The following is a 14,288-nucleotide window of genomic DNA, read 5'->3' as shown; positions in this document are numbered from 1 at the left end:
CTAGGACTCTTGATTTCTGTTCTTATCTTTATCTCGATGATCTTGATATTGGTCGAGCATTCGCAATTGCAAATAGGAAATGTAGGGGAAAAGTACAATCAATGTACAAAAAGGTTTTGGCAATTGAACTTGTAAAATGCCAGAATTGCAAATTCTTTTGCAATTATTATATTATTTTAGTGGGTAATATATATTATTTTAATGAGTAAAATGGGAAAATAAAAATTTGGATGTTGGGTGTGTTGTAAAATGGTATAATATAATTGATAAAGTAGCTTTTTGAGATGGTAAAATATGATATAATAAAATTTTCCATTGTGATTGCTCTTATCACTAAACTTTTCAAGAGAGCTAAGGGTTTGTTTAGATATCGCTTATCACTGAAAATTGAATACACTGTAACAAAATAATTTTTAAATGTGTAAATAGTGCCATAAGACCTAATTTTAAAGTTGTTTTTATTGAAAAAAGTACTTGCGGGTCCTGTGAATAATACACAGGACCCACTAAAAAAACGCACCCGTTAAGAAACGCACAAAATGCACTTCCCATATTCACACTAAGTTTTTTGCCCAACAAAATTGACAAATATTTAAGAGGAGTATAAAGTAATTTAACTTTTTTTTTAATTATCAGAAAAGTTTTTTTTTTTTTTTTTTTTAAGAATCAGAAAAGTAATTTAAACTTTACTAAACTAGTATTACTTTTGGTGTGGACCAACAAAGGCTTGTGGTGGTGGACCGGTTGTGGTGGGGGATGTGAAAGGTTTATTCATTTTATTTATATAACAAAAATAAATAAATAAATAAAAGACGTAAACTTAGCATAAAAAAAAAGACGTAGAATTATGGTTGAATTAAATTTGAACACGTGTCACGTTCTTATATATAGAGTGGGGTAGGGAGAGGGTTATAGAAGACTATAAAAGGATTCTATTGCACTCTGGGTTCTCTTCCTCCACAAGGAAACCCTCACTCCACTCGCTCAGATCATTGCAACGTAGGTAGTAGAGAATAGAGGCAGGTTGCAATGGCTTGGCGTGGGTAGGTTTCGGATTGTGTTTATTTGATTGATTCAACATCGCTTCAAAACTCTTAACTCCTCTTCCCTTTTCTCATTCTCACTTTCACTCTCACTTGTTTTTTTTTTTGGTCCAATATATGAATTTTGAATTCTTATTTTTCTGTAGAATCTTTAAAATTTTCTCGACAATCGCTTCTGGTAAGAACAATCTCACGGAGGAGAAGATGGATTTCGAAGAGGATGATGAAGAAGGTGAAGAGGTAATGGATTTTTTTTTTTTTTTTTTTTTTTTTTTCACCTTCAATTTTAAGCCCAAACTCAGAGGCTGAGACTAAAGAATTTATCATTTGTAGCCAAAATCTGCTGTTTAGTGTATTGTAGTAAGATCGATTATATATTCACATTTAAATTATAAGGCAAAACACCTTTTTGAGGGCCGGTTACATGTTTATCTTGCTAACCTACACTAGCAAGCTTACAATTACCTACACTGGCAAGCTTATATAAGATGATTGCATGATTGGTGATTGATCTTATTGCAGAGCGGTCTCCGTGCTTAGTTTAGAATTGCATTATCCTACTGAAAAATGTATAAATAAATTAATAAAAACTGGAACTGCATATCTCCACTTCAAACCGGAATTTCCTGTGTCTTGAATCTTAAGTTCTTCGGGTTTCCGTTGAACAATTATCTGACCTTGCTGACATCAAGAATAATTATGTGGCTGTACAGTTCTATTATGCTTCTTGTATCATTAACTACTAAACTTATTTTCAGGCCAAACCTTTGCTGGTGCTATTCCAGGAAAGATGGTGCAGTGCCTAAAAACAGAACAGCACATTTTTATCAAATTAATAATAACTTATTATATAATTTATATTTATAAGTTATATCAATTGAATAAAAAAATATTAAATAAATAAGAATAGTAACACACTTAGGAGTAGGGCTGGGGCCTAGGAGTAAGTGTGAAACTAAGAAAAACAGTACTCCAGTAATAAAATTTTGCTTTTGAAGTGTATGGTTTTTTAAATATGCACGCTGTCACTCTCTTGGAATTAGAGTAAAATGTAAAGGATTTCTTAGACTTGCAAATGTGTAGTGCATTTACCAAAATACTTGATCGGATATAGAGAAAAACTAAAAAAACATAAATACAAATCCAACATAGAGAAAAACTAAGGTTCATGTTTAAACTTATTACAATTGGTTTAATAAAAAATTTAAAGTTAGGGTTTTCAAATTTTTATTGTAGGGGTAAAAAAAAATTATATATTATTTATTTATTTTTTAGGACCAGGTCAGGGGGTTCATTTGAACCCCCTTGGTTGGTCTTGGAGCTGCCCTTGAGAACAGCTAAACTTATGGGAACAGCTATCCCTCTTGTACAAATTGGTGGTGTCGACAAGGTAAATAGATGGCTAATTGGTTTGATTAATCTCAGATCTGAGTTATATTGTTTTTTGGAAGAATGAAGATATATAAAAAGAATGTAATCTACATATTGATAGCATGCTGGTGTATTCCTGCCCTGCACGCTGATTGTTTTAATATCTCCAATTTAATAATGGGTTCTGCTTTATTGGCATCTCATCATGCACAAAGTGCATATGAGTTTTGGAGGAAAGGGTTCGAGTTGCGGAGTTAGCAACATGTTGTAATTATTTCTCAAAAAAAGAAAAAGAAAAGGGGTTCCTCTTTATTTTCAACTCTAGCAGAAATTGTTTGATTAGAAATTTTATTTTTTGTATCATTGATTTTTTCTTTGGTTTCTATGCAGTTTGATTTTATGCAAATTGATTAAATTTGTCCTTTAGAATTAAGCAAGCTTTTTGGTTACAGGTTTTGGCCTTACCACTTCCACATTTACCATTTTTCCAGGATTCCACAGTCCAGTTCAAGTTAAGGTATGGCAGGCTTCTTAATTAAGAATAAGTTGCTCTTTGAATCCTTGTTTTAGTTTCCTGGTATATCTCATATTCTAGTGAGGTCCATTTTCTAAGCTGCTGTTGTTGCAAGTTCATAAAACTTGATTGTACATCATCTGATGCTTATAATAGATGTTTTCTCTGACTTGTATATAATTGTATCAAATTTTTCGATAGAAAAGGGACTTACAAGTTGGAACTGTTGGTTCTCTAATGCATTTAATTCCATACATGCAGGATCCTAAATTATTAGCAGCTTTGCAAGAAAGCTATGCACGGCATGCCCCATATGTTGGAGCTTTTCTTGTTAAAGATGAGCCAGGGACTGATCCTAGTTTAGTATCTGGTTCTGAAGCAGAGAAAAACATATATGATTTAAAAGGAAAAGAGTTATTGAATCGTCTTTATGAAGTTGGTATACATGCTAAGGTAACTTGTTGGTTGGAATTTTTAGAAGGTTAGATTTATTCACCTGAAATATATGTATTAGAAAAACCTATATCCGTGATTATTCTGTTTAAAATTTATTTTAATGTACCATTTTAGGTATCCGAGGAGACTGAGTGGTCCTTGTTGCACTTGGACGACTTCGAATCATGGAGATGGTGAGTACGAAGGAACGATAGTCACTACAAATTTCTATGTTGATGCCTCAGACGCTTTTACAGAAATTTTAATGAGCTGATGAAAACATTTCAAGTCTTGGATGAAGTCACCCTGTCATCCATATGATTATTATTTTTTTAATATATAGTTATATCCTTAAGCTTTTCTTTCTGTTTTTGTTTTTGTTGGTCTAATATCTGAATATTTTCTGAACTTCTCCAAAAAAAGAGAAGGGGGGGGGGGGGAAGGGTGCCTACCAATCACCTCAAGTGGGAGCCTTGTGTACTATGCACGACCTTTTATGTGAATGTGTTCTGAACTGAATGATATATTATCTTTTGTACAGGTTGACAAGGAACCTCTTACTGTAAAAGTTGGTCATCTCAAGGCAAGCTGTCTATATTATGTATTTTTTCCCAATGGAATGATCATTTGTAGGGGTTAAAAGTTTAATTCACATTTTTATCTTTCATTTTAGTGGAATATATTCTATATTGCAGGATAAACCATATAACAAGGATGATGATGATGTCATAAAGGCAACATCATTTGAGGTTAAATCTACCCTAAGAGATGTTCTCAATACTCGTTCCTTTTTGAAAGGCATTTATACTCAGGTTTGTTCCTTATTTTCTGGTTTGGCTCTAAGGGTCCTTTTTTATGTTGTATGCTTATAAGCTTCACCATTGATCTTTTCCTTTAATGACTGTAAGAAAGGTTGTATTTATTATCAATTTGTACTGTTTATCATAGTTCCATACAGTTGTATTGTTACATTTTGCTCCTATGGCTTCTCTTCTTCTTTTCCATCCAAATGCTGCTATTTTTGGCTCCTAGGCTATGGTGCCTTTTGCTTTATTCCCTCAGTGGCTTTATAAATTCCAAAATTTTGATCAAATCCAACCTTTGTAATAACTCTATTGCCAGTCTACATATAAAGGAAGAGGAAGGGGAAAATATAGGTAAACTATGGATAAGTTTGGTGGAGGGTTAATGTTTTATTTACTAAAATGATAAAATCGCATTGGCAATCCTGGATTTGATTAAAAAATGAAAAAGGACAAAATCATCTCTCTCACCCTCTCTGATAAAATAGTTGAAAACTGTAACCTCCATTAAATATGATAATTCAAAATTTTTCTATCTAATATAATCTTTAATGCTTAAACTATTTCCTATAGCGCTTCTCTATTTTAGCATCTAGAAAAAAGCACTTGTGGAGGCTGTAAGTGACTTTAACCAAGTGAGGATATAATCATCCTCCCTCCTCAATGCAGTCTGACAATGTTGCATTTCAAGTATACAATCCTGAAAGCCACAAAACTCATCTACTTTCATCAGCTTGCATAACAATGTAGCTAATAAGTAATGACAAAAACCAACAAATATTTCTTCTACAGTGCTAGTTGTCCTTCTTTAAGTAATCACTTCCTCGATTGATATTTTGGTTGAACTTTCTATGCTTCTTAAGACCTGCTGATTATGTTCTCATGGGCTTTTACCCTAACATAAAAGGAGGTGGAGGATGAGGTTGAGATTTCAATCCCTTCCGGTGAAGGGCTCTTATATATATAGAGAGAGAGTTGCATGACACTACCAATTATGTCCACTTTGCAGCAGAGTCTACCATTTATGCTCTGTCAAAGAACATGTAATTAAAGACTAATAGTATCCTCATTTGCTAGAGCTTAAGGATTAAAAAAGAAGATATGGGGCCTACCACCTACCTAGTTTGTATAAAGCAACTTTATTATAATAATTGTACATATCAATTATATTTGCTTTTGACCTATCAAAAAAAGAAAAGAAAAAAGACTATATCTGCTTTTGCTATCAATGTAACAACCTTTAAATTTGTTTGTTTGTTTTTGTTTTTTTGTTTTTGTGTGTGTGTGTATGTGTGTGTTAAGTAATGGAATTTTTTTCCAAATCATTAAAAAGAGACACCCAAGTATACAAGGAGGATACATCTGGGGACCAAAATCAATCAAATACACAAATCATTAAGAACTTTTTTTGCTCCTAATTCCCGATTTTGGCTGCTTTTAGGGGTTTTTACAGGACCAAATTGGTGCTTGATGCCTGGTTGAACCAATTCAATTGGCCAGTCCGGTCTGGTTTTTAAACTATGCAAAATACTAGCATCCATCAAATCAAAAATATTAAGTTGTTTATTTTGATGTATTTGTATTGACTTTATTCCATGCTAAATTTACATTTAATTATGTTATTTTGATGCATTTTCTGGGGGGATTACGCGTACTTTAGTTATGGTATTTGAGCCCTAGTCAAAGATAGTTTAAACTGTTGAGGGTAGGGTTGCGACCTGCTTGCAACCTGTCCTCTACAAAGCTTGCCCGCGAAGCTGCCCCGTCTCAAGAAAGGGGGAGTTTAGTTTGATGTTGCGGCTTACTTGATAACAAGATTCTGGCTCCTTATTCATACATGTAGCCAGCTCATTTGTTACCAACACACACCCTTCCACTCTATACCAATAATCTCCAGAAACTAGAGAAAAACCCTAGAAGAGAAGATTGAGAGTGATTGTGAGAGCTTATTTATTGTGCTCATCCTTTCTAGAGAGAGAACCCATTGTTCAGTGAGAGAACCCATAGCTTTTCTCTTCTTTCACTCTCACCATGTTTACATCTTTGAGAGGAGATTCTTACCTTCAGTGCCTCTATCATATATAAGTGTTAGGGTGTTGTTGGTAGTTGGGAATCTTTGGAGGTTCAAGCCACAAATCCAAGTTTCACTTAGTGGCTAGTGGTAGGATGCTCAACTGGGATTGCTCTTTAGAAGAAAGGGCTTGGTGAAGTTGGATGTTAGCAGGAGCTTGGAGGGCTCAAGTACTTAGGGAGATTCAGGCTTGGAGGGTCTACTTCAAACTTGTACTACATCTGTTCTATAGTGGATTTCCAACCGGTAGAGTTGGTAGAGAGGTTTTTCATCGGGGGCTCTAGTTTCCGCTTTGATAACATGTCATAGTGTTATCTGAGGTTTGCTCCTTTCATTTTCCGCACTATATATTGCTTTATTGCTTTATATTGTTTATTTTTATCCTTGGATTGTGAAATTGGTTAATGACTTATATTGGGCCTTATTGTTAGTTAGGAGTAAAAGTGATTAAGCCCTAAAATTGGGTTTATAGGGGTCTATATATTTGCTAGGTTGTGTTAGCATTAGTTTCAATAAGCCTTTAAATCTGTTGTAGAAGCTGAATGATTTGCTTTCTGCTTTTAACTCAATCAGTTCCATATTGAATTGATAATTGCTTCTAAATAACTGAAGTAAAATAAAGCTCTGATTTTATTGGCTCCATTTGTGGGCCATCTGTCATGATCTTCAAAAGCTAATACTTGTATGATGGAGAAAGATCCCCCTCTCCCCTTCTTTTTCTTTGTTTTGGCCAAGAATGTGCTGTGTCTTAGTAATATTTTTGCAACAATGACTGATGTAGCCTGATACTGTTATATGTAAACATCTTTGCATATTGATATAATTTGTCACTGCAGTTTGTAGTCAATTCTATCACATTGCTTTGATAATTTGGATGTCCTAACTTCTCCCTTTTCTGTTCAAAATCTGCAGTATATTGATAATTCTGAGTTTCCAAGGTTAGCGGATCTTGGAGCTGTGATATCTGGTGCAAAAAATTTACAGTGCCAGCAAGTGCTTGAAGAGCTAGATGTATGTTGAAATTGACACATTTTAGTTTTAGTTACTGATCTTGAAGTGTCTGGTCTTAAAACATAGTATATTTTGGAAACACTCCCAAACAGGTGTTTGTACATTGCAAAAGATGTGAACATCCAGCCTTTTGCTTTCTAGCATCCATAAAACATGCGCTTTTAAATCCTTGAATTTGAAATTGCTTCATCCAAACTTCTTTTGTAACTCTATGTTATTTTCCCATTCAGGCGTATAAATGTTTAAAACTTACGCTTGAATTATTGAAGAAATCTATGGAAATCAGCAAGATTCAGGTACTTAATTCCATTTTTTATTAATTGCTAATGTATATTAGAATCAATTGCAAAAGAAATCAAAGAAAAGATTAGTGGTGAGCAGTGCCGCTAATTGTTGAATGGACAATTTAAGGTCATAAAGAAGGTATTTTGCCCCGCTATCATATGTCTATACATATACGTGTATGTATCTTAGTTCTTATTTTAGTCACATTGCCGCATCTTTAGAGATTTTTAATTTTCTCCTTTTGAATCTTGGTCCACCTTCTAATTTTCCTGGCTTGTCTTGATGCCGGAATTGGTTTTGGAGACAGATGCCAGAACAGCACTTTCTGGTTAGTTCTTTTTTTATATTTTTTGGAGTAGTAAGCAGTTTGTTTACCAATCCAAAAGGAACACTTGTTAACTTAGACAGAATGTCCACTGGGAACTGAAAGCTATATGTTCAAGGCTTGGCATGGTCAGTTCAGTTAGGAAGTCTTTGTAGAAAATGAAGGTCGTACTTTGTTCTAGTCAGATGATTTTAACTCCTTATCTGAATCAGGAGCTATATCTGTGCAATATTTTAATGAGAAGTGCTATGTTGATCAATTTTGTAATTGTTTATTTCATCATTTTGGATAGCAGCAAAATTTAGGGAGAGGCTTGAAGGAAACAGGGATCAGATCCCACTTCATGTTTTGCAACTTATAAACAAAGAGCTTTCAAAGCTGCAGCAGTTTGAAGCCAGTTCAATTGAATTTAACGAAACTCATAACTATCTAGATTGGTTGACTGCTCTTCCCTGGGGAATTTATTGGTTTGTTGACTTGCTAAAATTAGTTGTCATTTAACTTTTAATGAATAATAATCCTTAAAATGCTTTTGAGATTTCAAAGTTTCCTAACGTTTTTTGTACTGCCTTCTAAAACAGATTTTATTATAATATGAGAATAAATGTTAATTCTATTTTTCATTACCAAATGCAGTGATGAGAACTTTGATGTCTTTCGGGTAAAAAAAATTCTTGATGAAGACCATTATGGCTTAGCTGATGTGAAGGAAAGAATATAGGAATTCATAGCTGTTGGAAAACACAGAGGAATTACACGAGGTTGGTATAGGTTTCTTCTCTTATGATTGTTTCTAGAACTTACCTCTCTAAAAAATGATTGTTTCTAGATCTTAATGTAAGAGTTTTAAGTGTCTCCCTATTGCCGCCAATGAGTTATATAGCTCAAATGGCACTTTCTCCTCGCAAATAATGGTTTTTGTGTCCTTTTTATAACCTCATATATTCAGCAAACATATGATACTTCATACTTCTCATAATGTAATGGTCATTTTCAAAATAATACAAAATGTTTGTGGTGGGATTACTTTCTCGGCTTTTGTTTGTGGTTCAAGCATGGTTTTAAAAACTGGACTGGACCAAGCAGTTCGACTAGGAACGAGACACTAATCCAGCTTGGTAAATTACATAAAAAAGCAAGAATAACTGGAAACCGCCAATTCAACCGGGAATTGGGACGGCTCAACTGGTTATGATCCGGTTCCCTTAAAACATCAACACTACAACATTTTGGCCAAAATGGTGGCGTTTTCTGCGTCGTTTGGGTCAATAAATCGGTGCCCTCTCTCTCTATCTCTTCTCTGTAAGCTGCAACTAATTAAGGGCAACCAAAAAATGTGTTCTCAAGGCTGATTGGCATGGGAATTGGGACTAAATGCATGACAGCCATGGTGAGAGAGTAAATGAGAAAATTGAAGACAAACCAACAGGTGAGGATAAAAATAAATGAAGTTTTAAAAAATTATTGGCATGGGAATTGGAACTAAACATATGGCAGCCATTTGGCTTTGGTTTTGGCCTCTTCTTTTTATTTATATTGATTGGTAAAGAAATACAAACCTATAATATATTTATTAAAAAAAAACCATTTGTATATTAACTTTTAACTTTTAAGTCACTAGCATCTAATTTAACACCATTTTATTTTAGAATTAATATCTGCAAGAAAAACATATCAATCATATTAAGTTGAAGGGAACTCCAATTAAATTATTTAATTTTAATTATGTTGTAAAATGATAAAAGAAATAAATGTCATCGTATTGTTATTATTTTTGTAATATTAATTTCTTACCCATTTTATATAAGCTATGAAATGTTATTTAAAATTGTTTATATTTGTTTGGATATAATATGATGAGCCACTACTTATTTTTATAATTTTAAAATTATTAATTAAATTATTTATGATGTCACCAGTTTGACTACTGATCCAACTAGGGTTGGACCAAAGAACTGAGAACCACTCCCTTTTTCAGTTCGTGCACAAGTCCAGTTTTTAAAACCATGGGTTCGAGGGTGATTTATTGTGTGAATAGAGCCAAGAAAAAAAGAAAGAAAGAAATTACCTTGTTTTGATGTGTTAGGTCAATCCTAGGCATAAGATGTTCTTTTCATAAGGCTCATTGCTTTGTCATTCCCGCTCCATTTCTTAAGTATCAATTACACTACATTCTACAGATTGGCTGGTAGCTTTCCTTTATTTTCAGATACTGATGTGTAATTTTGCACTTAGTCATTTTAAGGTTGTGACTGTGTGTTGCATATTTCTGTAAATTGAAGTAGTATATCAAAACTGATATTTTTTTCTAATGCATCATAGGAAAAATATTATGTTTCTCTGGCCCACCTGGGTTAGGCAAAAAAAGCTTAGTTTGTTCAATTGCACGTGCCTTGAATCGTAAGTTTTTCCGGATCACTATTGGAAGATTAACTAATATTGCCGAAATCAAGGTAATTAAACATTTTATTTATACTGAGACAAAAATAAATATGTGGCTGTACTGTGCTATTATGCTTGTTGTATCATTAACTCCTAAACTTTTTTTCAGGGGCATTTCCGAATCAATGTTAGTTCTATGCCAGGAAAGATGGTGCAGTGCCTAAAAACTGTGGGAACAGCTAACCCTCTTGTTTTAATTGATGGGGTCTACAAGGTAAATTGATGGGCAATTGGCTTGATTGATCTCAGATCAGAGCTATTTTGTTTTCAGGCTTCCTTTTATGGTACAGTATGACTAGTTTTTGACATGTTTGTTGGCACATGGATGGTCTATTATGATAACAATCGGATTCTTCTTTTATTTTTATGAAAGTCTGTTTGCAACAATATATTTTTTGCCCCCTTCGATAAATAATGGAATGGTTTTAATCTACAAATTTCTTTGTTTATGGCAGTTGGGAAGACAGCATGCTCGTGATCTAACAAATGCAGTGTTGGATCTTCTTGATCCTGAGCAAAATGTTAAATTCGTAGATAACTTTTTCTTTTTTCCAATTGACCTATCAAAGGTTAGTCATTGTGGTGATGTGGAGACTATAGAGGTTGTATTTCTGCAAGACTTGTCTTCTAACTAGATGTTCTTTGTTATTTTACTAAATTGGTACTATCGTTCTTAAATGGACGTGGATGCACGAGTATGTGGTGGCTGTATTATTGAAGTTTCTGATTTTGTTTTTCTCTACCTTAGTGTGAAATGAAGAGCGTGTCTTATACGGCATGCACAAATACAATTTACAATGTGCATGCAACAAATGAACTGAGTGAGGAGTAGATGAGTGAACTTGTAAATTTGTGACATGTTAAGGAGTGACCTGCTCTTTGTTGTACATTTGTTATGTGTGTAACAAGAGGACCCCATGAAGGGGAATGGGGGGTCACTTAGTGTTGTTGAAAGCATGCTTAAGTGTAGAGCGCAGAGCCCTTGGGGCTTTTTCCCTCTAAAGTGAAGCGCCCTCATAAAAGTGCGCTTTAAGCGCGCTTTTTTGAGGTTTTTGTAAATTTTTATTTTTTAAGTCCTGATTTGATTTTTAGCCATTAGATCTAAATATGTTTGATATAAGCCATTGATTTAATATATAAAACTAATACTGTGGTGTGCTGCTACACACTTAAGCTTATTTATTTAGATATTTTTGAACTTTTAACCACAACCACACAAACAAACACTAAATTAGACACTCACAAAAATAACATTACTTAACATTCTAGTATTTTTTAGCCTTTGCCTTCTTGGTTCTATACTCCTATTTTGATTCAACCATATTTTGTAATCATGGCCATCAAATATCATGGTTGCATATGTTTTGTAAAGCACAATAGAATTATATAAATGTTATATAAAATGTTTTATTGTAATTTATATGATTAATTGATCACTTGATTGTTGTATTGATCATTAATAATTTTTTTATTTTATTAAATTTTTTTTTTTAAATGTGTGCTTCAGATCAATCAGGCGTGCGCTTGCGCTTTGCGCCTAGGCTCCTAGAGGCCTTTGTGCTTAAGTGCCCTCAGTGCTTTTAACAACATTGGGGTCAGTACTTCGAATTCCCCTTCCATCTTCTGTTGGGGCCAAATTTTACTAATCCAAAACAAGGCATTTTCTCCTTGAGCTTACCATAATGTTTTCTTCCCATATTGGGGGGAAAACTGAAGAAAAAATCATTACAAAAAAGCTCCCTTGGCATAGTTCAATCCACCCTATGCAATGTTTCTTTTCTTTTTCTTTTCTTTTTTTTTTTTTTTTTTTCATTTTTTTTGTCTTTTTTTTTTTACTCATTTGTTTCCTTTTTTCCCTTTTGCTGTCTACTTTTCTTCTTAGGTTTTTCTGTCTTAGGTACTTGTTATTTTTATTTTTTCCATTTGTTTTGGTTTTCTTTTTTTTTTTCGTTCATACTTTTTTTTCCTTTAATTTGTTACCTTAATTTTATTTTTATCTAATAAGGACATGAGAGTAAATTTATTTTTTTACAAATTACATTTTTCATCCTCTCATTTTTCTTTTCAATTAAATAAAAGAGTTTTTTTATCCTTCCACTTTTCCATTCTTCTAATCAAACATATATGGAGAAAACTAAATTTTATCCATTCTCTCACTTTTTCATCTTCTTCAATCAAATGGATCCTTAGAGTTCATCATTGTTCAAGGCCTTCATTTTCCTCTACCATGCGTGTCATTTGATCCTTATGGGCTAATCATCATTGAAAGACTACAAATATATAATAGTAATGTCCAACATTTTGAGTTTTTGTGCTTTTGTCCCTTTATCATGTAATCTCTATCTCAAAAATCTTCCCTGTCACAATTGGATTGAAAGAGAAGAAGCATGAATCAATTGCGAAGTAGGTCCATGTTACAGGAGAGAAAGATCGGGTTTCATTTGCAATCATTTACTTTTATCATTCATAAAAATAAAGGCAGAGACACTTGCATTGGTTCTGTCTTCTGTGGCACGTGTTAAAAATTTAATCTTTGTACTAGTAGACTAAATTTCTTTGCATGAGTACTAATTATATGTCATGAGTGGCACTTGACAAGTTCCTTTCTTTCATATAGATGTTCTTAGTATCACTCACATTTGGATCCTTGGGTCCTTCACTGAAACCTGTTAGAAAGTGGGTTGGTTACTTTCTTTTGGTGTTGACTTTTTTGGAAAGAGAATCTTGGTGGCTTGTGTTTGTATGTGTCACACTAATGGAGACTAGACTTGGAAGGATAAGTGTTGTGAAAATAAACCTATTTACGCAATATTAAAAGAAAGAAGAAAAATAGACATAAAGAATTATGTGGTTTGGCAATATGCTTACATCCACAAGCAGCGATAGAGGAAATTCCACCATAAAACAAGAAGATTACAAATTTACAATAGTAGCATAGAAGCACTCTCACAAGTCCCAAGCCCCAAATACACCCTTGACTCTCTCACACAAATAGTAGAGCACCCTATTGTATTTGCACTAGTCTTTTAGTACCACTCTTTCTCACACAATTACACTGCTTACTAAATAAAAGAGAACCTATGCATATATATACTAGTATAGGTCACTACTACAAATCCTAAACCAAGTAGGATTTGATTTTCTAGTGTATGTCATACACAACCAAAGTAAAGTTCTATTACTACTAGGATTATGCAAACCTACTTTGACCAAATACATGCTACGGACTTAACAAATTTGCACCTTGGCTTGAATTTGGTCAAGCCCCATGAGCTGACACCTTTGTCGACACCACCATAGCTCCTTAAGACTATCACAAACTACAAACACCAATCAAGTCCAAGCAATGCTTGAACTTGTCCGTTGGAACTGGATTCATCGTCATATCACCTACATTCTCCAATGTGTGAACATTCTCAAGAAAAATTTCTTTTGTAACAATTAACTCCCTTATCTTGTGGAACCTCACAAAAAAGATAAACTAGATGTTTTGCCAAATAAATGACACTATGACTATCACAATGCAATTGACCTCTACCTTAGTTCAAACCAAGCTCTTTAACTATCCCTTTCAACCACAACGCTTCCTTTGCAACTTCATTTGCAGCAATGTATTTGGTTTTAGTAATAAACATGGCTATTACAAATTATAATCTAGATCTCCAATAGATAGGTCGCATGACAATGTGAGAATATAACTTGTAGTCGGCTTACACCCTATTGCCTTGCAAACCAGATTCCATGTTTCAAAGAACCTTTCAAGTATTTGAATATCCACTTCACTACATTTCAGTGCTCTATATTAGGGTTCACCATGTACCTGTTGAAATTACTCACTGCAAACGCCAAATCCAGTTTAGTGCAAACCATTGCATACATAGGATCTTTAACATGTCTTAAAGTTTCATTTCAAACTCATTGCGCAGCAAAAACTTTTGTCTGTCAACCTCACACATGCTCTTAGCAGCAATTAACATATCATCTTTCT

At 33.8% G+C, this 14,288-nt stretch overlaps 1 protein-coding gene and 1 long non-coding RNA gene across 3 annotated transcripts; both read left to right on the top strand.

Moving 5' to 3' along the window:
- The first annotated feature begins 958 nt into the window (after positions 1–958).
- LOC115979990 lies at positions 959–3,559 on the top strand. 2 transcript variants are annotated; one of them, XR_004089266.1, is made up of 5 exons: positions 959–1,043; positions 1,190–1,283; positions 2,867–2,931; positions 3,190–3,381; positions 3,499–3,559. It is a non-coding gene; the product is annotated as an uncharacterized LOC115979990 (long non-coding RNA). The 2 variants fall into 2 exon arrangements; XR_004089267.1 differs by having other exon boundaries at positions 3,190–3,409.
- Positions 3,560–9,232: 5,673 nt separating this feature from the next.
- On the top strand, positions 9,233–11,060 carry LOC115980363 (lon protease homolog, mitochondrial-like). Its single transcript, XM_031102624.1, has 4 exons — positions 9,233–9,287; positions 10,181–10,311; positions 10,410–10,514; positions 10,756–11,060. Exons 1-4 carry the CDS (start codon positions 9,233–9,235, stop codon positions 10,933–10,935), a joined length of 471 nt encoding a protein of 156 aa, XP_030958484.1. The 3' UTR covers positions 10,936–11,060.
- Positions 11,061–14,288: the final 3,228 nt, after the last annotated feature.

Source organism: Quercus lobata, chromosome 3 (assembly GCF_001633185.2).
Source record: "Quercus lobata isolate SW786 chromosome 3, ValleyOak3.0 Primary Assembly, whole genome shotgun sequence".
Classification (NCBI taxonomy): domain Eukaryota; kingdom Viridiplantae; phylum Streptophyta; class Magnoliopsida; order Fagales; family Fagaceae; genus Quercus; species Quercus lobata.
The sequence above is the reverse complement of the archived record's forward strand: the minus strand, read 5'-3'. Positions and strand labels throughout refer to the sequence as shown.

Coding starts and splice junctions, on each gene's coding strand:
- LOC115980363 (XM_031102624.1), top strand. CDS start 9,233: ATGCATGACAGCCATGGTGAGAGAGTAAATGAGAAAATTGAAGACAAA. Junction 10,312..10,409: donor CTAATATTGCCGAAATCAAG/GTAATTAAACAT, acceptor ACTTTTTTTCAG/GGGCATTTCCGAATCAATGT. Junction 10,515..10,755: donor TAATTGATGGGGTCTACAAG/GTAAATTGATGG, acceptor TGTTTATGGCAG/TTGGGAAGACAGCATGCTCG.